This window comes from Garra rufa, chromosome 12 (genome assembly GCF_049309525.1).
Source record: "Garra rufa chromosome 12, GarRuf1.0, whole genome shotgun sequence".
Taxonomy (NCBI): domain Eukaryota; kingdom Metazoa; phylum Chordata; class Actinopteri; order Cypriniformes; family Cyprinidae; genus Garra; species Garra rufa.
The window spans coordinates 31161583-31176171 of NC_133372.1; the positions used below are offsets into that span (position 1 = coordinate 31161583).

General features: G+C 35.0%; 1 protein-coding gene across 1 annotated transcript; it reads left to right on the top strand.

Moving 5' to 3' along the window:
• The first annotated feature begins 1645 nt into the window (after positions 1–1645).
• Positions 1646–13424, top strand: LOC141346606 (cystathionine gamma-lyase-like). The gene is made up of 12 exons (XM_073851533.1): positions 1646–1960; positions 3342–3423; positions 3499–3594; positions 3678–3787; positions 3925–4059; positions 4235–4292; positions 4373–4450; positions 5548–5700; positions 6053–6174; positions 6255–6307; positions 8304–8442; positions 12867–13424. Exons 1-12 carry the CDS (start codon positions 1787–1789, stop codon positions 12879–12881), a joined length of 1215 nt encoding a protein of 404 aa, XP_073707634.1. The 5' UTR covers positions 1646–1786; the 3' UTR covers positions 12882–13424.
• Positions 13425–14589: the final 1165 nt, after the last annotated feature.

Consider the following 14589-nt stretch of genomic DNA (forward strand, 5'->3'; position numbering starts at 1 on the left):
TGCAAAGACCTGTGCAGTTTACTTTGGCAAGCAAGAGTATAATCAAATTAATTTAACTTCCTAACTATTTTAGGAACTGTAAGGAAATACACTTGCTTAGCAAAGTAAATAAAAATGCTAAATATAAAAACAATTACAAGTTTCTACAGTGCCTTGCGAAAGTATTCATACCCCTTAAATTTTTTCACCTTTTGCTATGTTGCTGCCTTATGTTAAATTGTTTTAACATTTTAATAAAACATCCAACAGCTGACTGTGCATATCATAGCAAAAACTTAGCCCTGAGGTAAAAAAAAAAAAAAAAACTGTCTGTGGAGCTCAGAAACAGGATTGCGTCAAGTCACACATCTGGGGAAGAGTTCAGAAAAAAATTCTGTGGCATTGAAGGTTCACAGAAGCATGTAGTCTCCATTAGCCTTTATGGAAGATGTTTGAAACAACCAAGACTCTTTCAAGAGCTGGCCTCCTGGCCAAACTGTGCAACTGATGGAGAAGGGCCTTGCTTAAAGTGGTGAACCTGATGTTCACTCTAGGTAAGCTTTATGGTTCTTTGTGGAGAACTTACAGAAGGACAAAGATCACTGCCACAATCTACAGATCTGGGCTTTATGGTGGTGTGGTAAGACTCAATCCTCTTCTCAGTGAAGACATGAAAACACACTTGGAATTTGCAAAAAACACCTAAAAAAAATATGTTTTGGTCAGATGAACCCCAATTCAGAGCATTATGAAGGAAACCAGACACCGCTCATCACCTGCACAGCAGCATCTCAACACTCAAGTGTGATGGTAGCAGCCTCATGCTGTGGGGCTGTTTTTCAGCGGCAGAGACTGAGAGACTCGTCAGAGTAGAAGAAAAGCTCAATGCACCAAAATATTGTGATAGCATTATTAAAAGCCCAGTTCAGAGCATTCAAAACCTCTGTGAATGTTGATGACTTAATTGATCCCAATCAAATATTTCTGGAGAAACCTGGAGATGTTCATCTGGACCCATCCAACCTGACAGAGCTTGAGAGATGAAAAGGGGAGGAGAAGAACTGCAGATAATTGCCAAATGCTGATGTGCAAAGTTTGATGCGTCATAGTAGGGGCGTTGCTAGGCCCCAGTAAAAATATGCTGTGCCCCAGTAAAATCTCAAATTTGAGTTATAATTTACGTTGATAATCCCAAAATAAAGACATTAAACTGCATGCAAAAACTGAATTAAACGAGTAATGGGGGCCTGTGCCCCAGTAGAGCTTTAGGTCTAGCAACTCCCCTGCGTCATACCCAAAAAAGACTTGAGGCTAAAAGTATAAAAGTGCTTCAGCTAAGTACGGAGGGTATGAATACTGCTTTTGCGTTGTCATTATGGTTTATGGAGTGAAGATTGATGAGGAAAGAAGTAATTCAAAGCAGTATAACATAAGGGCAGCAACATAACAAAATGTGAAAAAATGAAGGGGTATGAAAACTTTCGCAAGGCACTGTAGATTTGTGCAATGTATAGATATATAGATGGATAAACTTGGATTTTATGGTTGGCAACGCACTCATGTAACCGTTGCATCATCAGGCTACTGTCATTGCGTAAAACGCTGATCACGTGACTCCGCACGCCCCTGCGTGATCGCCAATCCACTTCCATTCCCTTTTAGTACACACACAGTGATTGGCGTAGGAAGGTTTTGTTACTACCAACCTTCCTGTTCAATGTAAACCATTTACTGTAAGAGAAAGCGGTTCACTCTTCAGTGATCTCAGGGAACCGGTGTCTCATCGTCAGTCATATCCGGAGTACGCATGGCTTCACAAATGCAGAACAACAGCTCAGCCGGCTACCAGCCGGTCTTCAAATCGTTCGCTACAGATGCGATCCACGTTGGTTCAGAACCGGAGCAGTGGAACTCTATGGCAGTAGTGCCTCCTATTTCATTGTCTACAACCTTTAAACAACAGGAACCGGGCAAACATGCGGTGAGTCATTTAGAAATTTTGTAAGAGTTTGACTCTGAGAATGTGCAAATAATTATTTTGTATTAGCGCGATATTTAATGTATGTAACGTTAGATTGTGATTTGTTGTTATGAACGCAGTCGGCGCGTGTACTGATCGAGAGACAATATTATTTAAATGGATGTGACGTGAAATGGACAATAGCAAGAAGACTTTTAGTGTGAAAGGAAGTTTATTTTATTATGATTATGAATTTATTTATATTATTATTTATTTTATCAACTAATATACCAATCGTAACTACATGAAAGACAGGTTTTGAGTTAAATCTGTGTAGTTGCATGTCACAGTGACTAAGCACAAAGCATCTCATATTCTGCTGAAAACCAGCATGAACTGGCTTACTGGTTTTAAATGGTCTAGCAGTTTGCTGGCTGGTTTTAAAGGGACCCTGGGCTCTTTTTAGCCTGTCCAGGGTTAACTATTAAGGCTGGCTTAGTTGTTTTATGAACCTGTAGACTTTGTTGTAAGATTCCAACCACAACAAGCCACTCTAATTTAGTAAGTCAAGTATATTTACATTAAGTAAAATGCAAATACACTTGACATTTATCCAACACCACAAGCTAAGGGTCAAATACTTAATTATAATGCTCAACTGTCCTGCTGATTTAAAGTGGTCTCTCAGCCTCAAACTCCTCTTGAACCAGTCAAAAGGTAATAATATACAGTCAAACTAAAATGTATTCAGACACCTTCAACTTTTCTCACATTCTCATAGTTTATTCACTATAGTTTAGAAAATGGTAATAAAACATGAACTCAGAATTAAAGTGTCAGAACAAATTCATCTTGATAATGTCAGATAACTTTAATAGGTGTGTAATAAATAAAAATCCTTACTAAAAATTCAGACAACTGTTAGCATGACAATATTTACACAACTATCAATACTTTGTTGACCAATTACCAAGCAATGCTTAATTTTGTTAGGTCTGTGGTGTAAAAAAATTTGCATTAGCAATTAAAGAAAAAGCACTTAAGCAAAACATGGTCAGGTCAAAGGGTCGAGAAGTAGTCCACTGTATGAATTTTTTTTGGTATAATATGTCACAGTTTACTTTATTTTGCTATCCTTACTTACATAAATGAACTGTAGTGTCCTGCACCCAGTAGTAAAAAAATAATATAAAAAATAATATCTGGGGTTTGAATTTTTGGTTTGACTTTTTTTTAGTTACAGATTGCATCAGCAAAAAAGGCTGTAGGTTGACTGAATATTTACTTAACAACATGAGTCATGAGAACAGCCAGGTGGTTGAAGTAAATGTTCGCATGTTAACTGTCTCTTCATAAAGGAGTTAAACCACTTGAACTGTGTTTCTAATATTTTCTCTTTCAGGGGTTTGAGTACAGCAGGAGTGGAAATCCCACAAGAAACTGTCTTGAGAAAGCAGTTGCTGCTTTGGACGGTGCACAATATTGTGAGTCCATCACTAACACATTTAAATGTTACGTGACGTTGCCATAAACCTAAAGCTCTGTCTGTCTGCTAATAGGTCTCGCTGTTGCCTCTGGATTGGCTGCAACTTTGACCATCACACATCTTTTTAAGGCTGGAGATGGAATTTTATGCATGAATGATGTTTATGGAGGTGAGTTACTGCTCTTAATAATAAATAAAAAGTGATTACACCATTGAGCTAAAGACAGCTAAAGATTGATTTTTTCCCACCAGGAACTAACCGGTATTTCAGGAAAATAGCTGCGGAAGTTGGCTTTGAAATCTCTTTTGCTGACCTCACGAAGCTAGAGGAGATAAAAGCAGCTCTGAAACCAAATACAAAGGTACACCTGGCAGAGAAAGCGTTAGAACATTACTTTGGGAAAGTGGGTGGAGGAGTAATTATTTGCTCTCATGATTAATTAGCTTTGAGAAGTACCACCCAACTAAGATGGCATATTAAATGTCTTCATCTCTACAGATGGTATGGATTGAAACGCCCACAAACCCTACAATGAAGGTTGTGGACATCCAGGGCTGTGCAGATATTGTTCATGAGTACAACAAGGACATAATTGTTGTTGTGGACAACACTTTCATGTCAGCCTACTTCCAGGTGCGAACATTTACATTATTTTAATATGTAACCCAGTTAAAATGTGAGCAAAGTTTAAAGCACATTGAATACAAATGATTTGTATCATAAGATTCCAGTGCATGGATAGAGTTTCCTCATACAGAAACTAGATCTTGATTTAAATATTTCACATTTTTTCTCATTCCTGGAACAGCGCCCCCTTGCACTTGGAGCGGACATCTGCATGTATTCTGCAACAAAATACATGAATGGTAAAAACAAAACAAGAGTTTAGCCTTTTATATAGATGAAAGTTTGCTGATCAAAGTTAAAATTATCCATGTAATTCCAGGTCACAGTGATGTTGTGATGGGACTGATTTCTCTCAGCCGTGATGACCTTTATGAAAGACTAAAGTTTTTGCAGAATGGTAAGGCGCTACTAATCTAAATGAAACATTTAAGATTTAAGTGTGAAGATCGAGCTGAAAACATCCCTATTTTCTGCAGACAGCTCCTCTCTTTATGGCATGACTTTGTGACTCAGGATCAAAAGGGCTGTACGATTATATAACATGTATTTTACAGTCAGTTTATAGCATGTGGCTTTTCTGTTCTATTTGTTGGACAGATGGCAGATGGAATAGAAAACAGATATATGCAATAGACAACTATATATGTGCAAAGATGCATCTTTATAAATTTCTTTGTTGTCAGGTTTTAATGCTGATGTGATGCTGATAATCGTATTAATCCGTGATATACACAATAAAGAATCCATTTATGATGTGTTAAACATACTTCATGTTGTATAATAAGCTTTGAATTGTTTTTGTAATCAGATAATCACAAAGCCAAAGAATCGTAAGCCACTGAGCTTATCAGTGAAGAGTGTTAAAGGTTCAGCTCAATGTCATAATGTACGTAAGTATGCAGATGTGTTTTAACATGCCCAAGAGAGGCAGATGCCAGATGCAATCTTCTAATATAACTTTGTGAACAAGGAATTCTTGCAAGAATTAAGTTCTACTTATCTACACTATTGGGCATCTTTTGTAAAGGAACAAGAAAAATGTACTTCATTCACTTGAAAAGAATGTTACTTATCTTCAGGGGAAAGTAATATCCTATATTAATATCTGCTGGCAATATTTGCCTTTTGTTATTACATGTATTCTCCTTGCTAGCAGTTATGTAAAATGGAAAAAAAGAAGTACGAAGCGCAGAAGAAATGTCAAGAGAACTTTTTTCTTTGCATATTATTGCTATATCTTTTATTTTAATGTGATTTTTAAATGGTCTGATCACTTTACGTGTCATTTGCACAAGTTAGAATTTTATGAACTTCTTCCCATACCTTCCACCTGTCCCACTCTTGATGTGATAATTAAACCTTGTGCTTTCTTTTAGGTTCTAATAACAATTATATCACATTACAGATTTATCCCTGACTTTAGCATTAAAAATGAGTCAACTGCATGGCAGAAGTAGAACTGATTCAGTCTCTCTTCCTCTCCGTTTTCTTCAGCTCTTGGAGCTGTGCCCTCTCCATTTGATTGTTATATGTGCAATCGGGGTCTGAAGACACTCCACCTGAGAATGAAGCAGCACTTTAAGAATGCGTTGGCCGTGGCACAGTTTCTGGAGGCTGATCCAAGAGTGGACAAAGTCATCTTCCCTGGTATCTATGATATTATTGTCACTTTATATAGAAATGTATGTTGGGTGATTTTGACATGTAGGTAACTGCTCAAATAAATAAAACAGAAGATAACGAGAAGAATAATGACGTGCAGTAAACGGTAAAACTATTTGCACTACAAACCACTGTGTTCATAATTAAGATAATACATTAAAATAATATGGTAATATACATGAGTTTGGCATGGATGACATCGGAAACCACACACATTAAATTTACAAATGGCTGCACCCGCTCTTACGGGGAAAATAAGGTGTATAACATCTGCGCTGTTCAAAATGAACTGATATTCCAGTAAGACTTGATTGCCTCTTGATCGTCTCTTTTCCAGGTCTTCCATCCCACCCTCAGTATGAGCTGACTAAGAGACAGTGCACAGGCTGTCCTGGGATGATCACTTTTTACATCAAAGGGAAACTGGAGCATGCCTCAACTTTCCTCAGCAGTCTAAAGGTGCTTTGAAGCTTCATATAATTTGAAAATCTTTTACATCTTACATTTTTAAAGAAACTGTATTGCGTTTTGCCTTTCAGTTGTTTGCACTTGCTGAAAGTCTTGGTGGTTATGAGAGTCTAGCAGAGCACCCGTAAGTATATCCAAATGCACTGTTCTGAAAATCTCATTTAAATCCAGATCATACAAAAAACATTAAAGGAGTAGTTCACTTTCAGAACAAAAATGTACAGATAATGTACTCACCCCCCTTGTCATCCAAGATGTTCATGTCTTTCTTTCCTAAGTCGTAAAGAAAGGTTGTATTTTAAGGAAAACATTTCAGGATTTCTCTCCATATAATAAACTTCTGTGGTGCCCCCAAGTTTGAACTTCCAAAATGCAGTTTAAATGCAGCATCAAAGGGCTCTAAATGATCCCAGCCGAGGAAGAAGGGTCTTATCTAGCGAAACGATCAGTTATTTTCTAAAAAACATTTACAATTTACATACTTTTTAATCTCAAATGCTCGTCTTGCCGAGCTAGACAAGACGAGCATTTAAGGTTAAAAAGTATGTAAATTGTAATTTTTTTTTTTCGTGAAAATAACCCATCGTTTTGCTAGATAAGACCCTTCTTTCCTTGGCTGTGATTGTTTAGAGCCATTTGAAGCTGCATTTTGGAAGTTCAAACTCGGGGGGCCCCATAGAAGTCCATTATATGGAGAGAAATCCAGAAATGTTTTACTCAAAAAAACGTAATTTCCTTACGACTGAAGAGAGAAAGACATGAACATCTTGGATGACAAGGGGTGAGTACATTATCTGTACATTTTTGTTCTGAAAGTGAACTACTCCTTTAAGTATAATTCCTTTTTTCATTTGTGAAATACACAAGAATGCTAATTATGTAATGTGTGTGTATATGTGTTAAAGAAGAAAATCTCCTGATAATTTACTCACTCTCATATCATCCAAGATGTTATGTTCAGTCAAAAAGAAAAAAAAAAATTAAGGTTTTTGAGGAAAACATTCCAGGACTTTTCTCTATATAGAGGACTTCAACGGTGATCAAATAGTTAAAGGTCCAAATTGCAGTTTTAATGCAGTTCCAAAAGGGCTGTACACAATCCCAGCCGAGGAATAAGTGTCTGCTCTAGTGAAACGATCAAAAAAAATAAATTTCTATACTTTTTATCCAGAAATGCTCGTCTTGCACGATCACTTTCGTGTAGAAGCGTGTTTACAAAGCAAACATGCAAAGAAAGTCAAACGGCCTTTACAAAAAAAGGTAAAACAATGATGTTGGATGATTTTGAAGTTGGAGAAAAAAAAAAATGAGACAGTATTTTTTGCCTTGCCCTACCCTACCTTTTTTGACTGAAGTACACAGACGAATAACTAACCGAGCGTGACTTTTCCAACGTGATTAAACAGTGTGTGAAGACGTGCATCGCAGAGCTAGTGCAAAACAGGCATTTGTGATTAAAAAGTATATCAGTTTTAATTTCTTTTAAGAAAATCGTTAATCATTTCACTAGATAAGGCGCTTATTTCTCGTCTGGGATTGTGTAGAGAAGCTGCAATGAAACTGCCATTTGGACCTTGAACCCATGAAAGTCCACTATATGGAAATAATGCATGAAATGTTTTACTAAAAAAACTGAAGGAAGAAAGACATGCACCTCTTGGATGGCATGAGTTGAGTAAATTATTAGAAAATTTTCATTCTGGAAGTGAACTTTAACCCACTAAAAATCTTAAAAAGTGGTTTATTTTGTATTGCCACAAGGGGGCGTGAGAGCTTTAATTTTGTTGTAAAATATAAACAGAAATTGCAGAAACAACATTTGTGCTGTCTGAAGATTGCCTTATGGTGGAATATTATTTAGCAGGAACTAATGGAACATTTCTTTAGGCTATAGTAGTCAACCTTCAATATAAAAATGAATTTAACATTATTGTGATAGGTTCGTGGTTTTTATGTTTCACTAGAATGGCAGTGATAACGTGACTGAATTATCTCTCGCTAAGTCTTCTTGATGTACATCCTTATCCAGTGTTGCCATGATTTATCATTGGAAATCAAATCAATCAAAAGAGAAAATTTCATTCACCTCCATTTCCCATGGTGCATCTTTTCTTTTCCAGAGCGATTATGACTCATGCTTCAGTGTCTGAGGATGAAAGGAAAGTGCTGGGCATCAGTGATACGCTCGTTCGTCTGTCTGTGGGCCTGGAGGATGAGGAAGATATTATTGCAGATCTTGACCAAGCTCTTGCTGCTGCAGTGAGTATTTCAGAACACATCTGAAAACAAATAAATAAATACACACACACATACGTTCAGGGTCAGTGCTATTATTTTTAAGTAAAATTTGCTTTTATTCAGCAAGGAGGCATTATTTGGCTTAAAAATGACAGTGAAGATGTTCATAATATTACAAAGGTTTTTATTGCATTGTTTATTTCAACTTTCTATTCATTTAAAGAATCAAAACAAATACAACATAATTCCCGTAGATTAATGATCCTGAAGTGAATATATCAGTCCAAACAAACACTTTCAGTCTTACTACTTCCAAATAGATCTACAGATGGCCAGTGCATTAGGTGTATATGACAACAATGTTATTATCTCCATCCTAAAGACATTATACATAATCTATTTGTAAAGCCTCATTTTCAAACCAAATATGGCGTTTTTTTTAAGCTTGTGTCTACACCGAGATCATTTCGGCCCATAAAGTTCAGCGAGCCATCTCTGAGAGCGCAGGCCATTTCCCCTCTCTATAAAGTGCACTGCAAAATAAGGTTCCAGGAAATAAAGACAAACGATCTCAGGTCAGAGTCTGAGAATTATTCCAGTAGAAACGTATTTGTGAGGTGAAAGCTAGGGGTTTGTGGGCTGTGCGGTCTCTCGGGAAGCCTGTTCGCTCTATTGGACGGAGTCTTTGAGCGTGATATCGCAGTGGTGCAGACCTGCTAGTAGATGCTTATTAGAAAGCAAAGTTACGGCGGTGTAGTTTGATAAGATTTGTACATCGGTACACTGTTCACCCTATTATTGTGAAAGTCTAGTGATCGTGTCTCTGAGGTGAGAGCCCTTTTCCTCTGTCAGCGATTCAGCGGTTTCATATCTGATCCCGTTAGATGTGCTTTGCTGCTCATCTGAAAAGAATGGAAAAGAAATTATGACTTGTATCCAATTGATATCCAATACCCCTCTGAGATCAGTACAAAAAGAGCTTTTGTGATTTGTGGTGTGTTTTAATTTGATGACATACGTTCTGAGGGGGTGAATTCCATTAGGTCCTGGCACGCAGTTTCCCTTTGGGAGTTATAGATCTTCAGTCTCTTCCAGTCTTTCTGAAAACCGTAGGTTAATTATCTGCACTTTTGTGAAGTTAAGAGCTGTCATTTAAAAAAAGAAATGGCTGAATATGCTAATGTTAACAGCATTTATTGAACCACTCTCTGCGGTGAGCCTCAAATTACTGTCTCTGGGGTTCGGTGCTGTTTCAGCCAGTTGGCAGAGACTGTGGGGCGCTAGCTAGTGAGCTGAGGACAAACCTTACAAATGTTTTATATATTAACTTTTATTAATAAATCATTAACAAACATTATATAATCCGTAATGGATCATTAGTTAATATATTAAAATAGCTAAAATATGAGATAATGTGCTTGATGTTAATGTTCACTAATGTACTTAAACATTAAACATTACCTAATGATTAACAGATCATTATTTCATGTAAATTTATTTCATGTAAATCTAAAATTGAATTTGACAGATGGTTTACAATGATCAAAAGCTTCATTAATAAATAATTAACAAACTTTACATATTGCTTAATGGATCATTAGTTAATGCTTACAAATGTTATGAAACTTTCCCAGCAAGCAATTTTCAGTCTAAAAGACGTCTATTAGCTATGAAACCACAGCCCAGACGTCTAGGCTAAAACAAGTTTGTATTTGGGCTGTCAGTGAAAATTTAATAGACGTCTACACATATCCCAATATTAGACTAGTCATCAATTAAAAAATGAAAAAAAAAAAAACCCTTAAACCTCGTAAACCCTGCTGAGTTTGCTTACAGGATGGAATATCATACATCTAACTAGTCATTTTGCCAAAAATGGCATGCAACCAAATTCAAGGTTATTTGGGCTGGAAGTGGGTTACACATAGCCGGACTATATTGGGTTTACAGTCAACCCAGACGGTGAAATGACGACTATTGCTCGCTGGGTTCATTCACATGATCATGCACTTTTAAAAAAAATCACAAATGATTAACAGAAATTATACAACGATTAAAAGCTTAATTGTACTTTTGAATGCCAACAGATGTTATTAAGCTTTAGCTCATATATTACCGAATGCACTTTTCTACATTTACAAATGTTACAAAAAAAGATTAATTAGTCATTTTAAGCACTTCACAAACTATTCATGTTAACATATTTGAGGTCAAAAGTTTACATACACCTTGCAGAAACTGCAAAATGTTATTTATTTAACCGAAATAACATGAATCATACAAATTGCATGTTAGTTTTATTTAGTACTGACCTAAATGAGACATTTCACATTAAAGACATATAGTCTACAAGAGAAAATAATAATTGAATTTATGAAAATGTCCCTGTTCAAAAGTTTACATGCACTTGATTCTTAAAGCTTTGTTGTTACCTGAATGATCCAAAGCTGTTTTTTTTGTTTTGTTTAGTGATAGATGTTCATGAGTCCCTTGTTTGTGCTGAACAGTTCTTTGGAAAATCCCTTCAGGTCCCACAAGTTCTTTGTTTTTCTAGCATTTTTGTGTATTTGAATCCGTTTGATCCATCGTTTCACACTGAGGACAACTGAGGGACTCATATGCAACTATCACAGAATGTTCAAACGCTCACTGATGCTTCAGAAGGAAACACAATGCATTAAGAGCCAGGGGTGTAAACTTTTGAACAGAATGAAGATTGAAGTGAAAAGTTTTCACCCCCTGGCTCCTAATCATTAGTACCTTTTATGTGCAATCATCTCAATGCCAAAATGCGTCCTGAATGGTGTGAATTCACCCTATTTACACATCTTAAATAATTTATTAATAATTTATTCATCATCTGTAAATATTTCTGTAAATGTTTACTAATCATTAAATACCTTTATGGACACTGAACTTGTAGCTGCTGTAACAATGTTTGTTTAAAGGGTGGTTAGTTAACTTTAGCTAAACGCTGGCTAAAAACATAACATGCATTGTAATTTGAGTGCAAAACATTATTTATTGGCTTATACTATTCCTACATCAAAAGGAAAAAACAAATCAGTTTTTCAAGAACATACTTGCCTATTTATCAAAACTATGTTTCTTTATAGTAGTCAAACTGACCCGATTACTAACTTGTATAACATCTGTTAAAATCATTTGTATATTTTCAATATGTGGTTGATTATATGTATTAAAAGCTTAATGACATTTGTAAACATTAATTTGAATGAAATAACTATATGTGAATAATTTGGTAATGCATAAGTTATTAGTAAACATTAAACAATCACATTATGATTGCTAATGATCCTTTATGCATTATATAATGTTTGTTAATAATTTATTAATTCAAAGTCTTATCTAACTACTAGATTAAAAGTGACAGAAAGGACTTTGTTACATAATATTTTTTAACTTTCTATTTCACGGTTTCCACACAAATATTAAACTGCATAATTGCTTTCAGCATTGATAATAAGAAAGGTTTCATGAGCACCAAATCAGCAAATTAGAATGATTTCTGAAGGATCATGTGACACTAAAGACTAGAGTAATGGCTGCTGAAAATTTTGTAATTACATTTTAAAACATTAGAATAGAAATTTAATCATTTAATTTTTTTTTTATGGAACAAAGTTTAATACAATTATTTTTATGAAATTATAATTTTACTGTACTTTTGAACAAATAAATGCAGCCTACGTTGAGATTACTTTTTTTAAGCATAAAACTTTTAAAACCAAAATTTTAAACAGTAGTGTGTCTGTATAGAGTTTTTAAACAGTACGATTTTTTAAATGTTTTTTAAAGCCTCTTCTGCTCACCAAGCCTGCATTTATTTGATCCAAAGTACAGCAAAAACAGTCAAATTTAAAAATATTTTTTACTAAGTATTATTATGATGAAACTAGATGAAAACAGCTGAGTAGATTTTTTTTTTCAGGTTTCTTTGATGAACAGAAAGTTCAGAAGAACAGCATTTGTTAATAAAAGTATTAATTTCTAAAATTTCTTTCCCAAAAAAGCTTTTAAATGATATTTTGATCTTTCTATTCAGCAAAGAATCCTGAAAAAATGTACTCAACTGTTGTATAAATATTTATAATAATAATAAAAACTGTTTCCTGAACAGCAAATCAGCATATTAGAATGATTTCTGAAGTATCTAGTGATACTGAACACTGTAATGATTAGCTTTGAGCACAGGAATAAATTACATTTTAAAATATATTCAAATTGAAAACCGTTATTTTAAATAGTAAAAAATAAATAGTTTTTGCTGTACTTTGAATCAAATAAATGCAGGCTTTCAAAACTCTTACTGAGATTTGAGTGGTAGTGTATATAAATCTTATTCAACTAAATATTAATAATTAATTTTCTGTTCAATATTTGATTATTCTAATGCTGTACAACCTGTTTCTTTTTTTTAACAGCATCCAAAAAAGTAAAAGGCTGATCAAGCTCAATCAAGAGCAGTGTTGCCACATCTGGATGAGACAAGGACACACATTTATAATTATGATTTACTTTCTATATGACAGTCATGCTTAAACACTTGAATTGCATTTGTCAGGGAACAACTATCCTCAAGAAACTCACTTGCCATCTTTTTATTCAAAGTACAGGAGATTTGCTGCTTTTGTGTTTATACTTTTTGTAATTACAGGTAGCTGGGTTTCTAAACAGGCTTCAGTATTAAAACTTTAAATACAGGAAAAAGCCAGGACTGAAAGGGAAATTCAATACAATGCAAATGAAGATTTTTATCTTTTTTTTTATAAGGACTGTGATTCAAGTTAATTCAGTACAAGCAGTACAAAAGATTTACACACAATCTGTCACAATCAGATGCACACTGATTCAAATCATTCTTCATTGATCAGTTTGTATTTTAAATACTAGACATTGGTTTAGAGGCTTGAGCATTTTCAAATCTAAAAGGATTATCTGGTCTTTGTCTGTGCTATCCATTAAAAGCCATTTGTAATCTATCTCTCTGTTTTCTCTTCTTCCGGAACATCTTTGATGGTGGTACACCATAAGCTAACACTTTGAAGTCAACAAGCGCCACACATGTAATTGGAAGATGAATAGTAAAACACATATCTAACGAGGCGATCTAACAACACCATCAATAATGCTACAAGGGCAGCTTGAACTGGGAAGTAATTATTTCTCCACAGCATTTATCAAGCTTGAATTTATTTCAGTGACGGGCATGACATGATAATTACTTGTCAAGTCCTGACTAGGCTAATTTTTTCTTATAATTTCCTGAGCAATGCAAGATTTTTAGAATATGCTGCTAGAAACTAAATAATAAAGGAGATTTAATGAAAATAAAAATGTTTTATCAGGATGTCAAATATTTCTAAATTCCTGACAGGCCATTCTTCCTTTTTATATGTAGAGTTGTACTGATAAATTACATTCCGGTGGAAGTGAGTTCAGGCTGGTCAAGGTATAAATCAGTCAGAATCAATGCCTTTTTTGTTTGTCACTATATTTCAGTGCCTTCAATCTTTCCCCAAGGTATATATTCTGGTTTAAATGAAAAACACCTCATTTATGTTATTTGCTGACTCAGGGGATGTCCATTTGGCAAACTACACACAGGAAACACAACACCATGAACCCAGGTATGCTGTGACAAAGGTTCTGTTTAAAAAACCATTAACTCTACATATTACTGTCCATTTATTTCCAATATAGTAGCCACTGACATTTTCATTTAGGCCAGACATAATGCATGCAATATGTCAGGGGTCAGGGGTGTAAAGTTCGTTCTGTAATGTTTATTTATAAGTATATACTGTGTCGAGCCCTTGTTTGATTTTTTTATACAGTTTGGGAGCAATGTGTGCATGTATTACAGGCTGGTAATAGAATGAAATGGAACATGAGCAAAGCTAAGGTTGCACCTCTTATGTGACCCAATGTTCTGTTCCTTCATCAAAATACATGTTTGATCTTGTCAGGCTCCTTTCATGCTGTGTTTTCCAATTTTCACATAGCCTAACTAAAAGAGAAGATATTGCTTGATTCACATCCAGAAGTCTGTCGCAAAGTTGATAAGCGATTATTAATAATGTCATGATCTTAACATGATTTTTCTTTCAATATAAGATGCTGTTTGGGAAGACGGTTATAAGGGTC

Excerpts from the sequence above, each read along its gene's own strand:
- LOC141346606 (XM_073851533.1), top strand. The coding sequence starts at position 1,787 with ATGGCTTCACAAATGCAGAACAACAGCTCAGCCGGCTACCAGCCGGTC. Across the intron at positions 3,595-3,677 it reads CATGAATGATGTTTATGGAG|GAACTAACCGGTATTTCAGG; the intron begins GTGAGTTACTGC and ends TTTTCCCACCAG. Across the intron at positions 6,175-6,254 it reads CTTTCCTCAGCAGTCTAAAG|TTGTTTGCACTTGCTGAAAG; the intron begins GTGCTTTGAAGC and ends TTTGCCTTTCAG.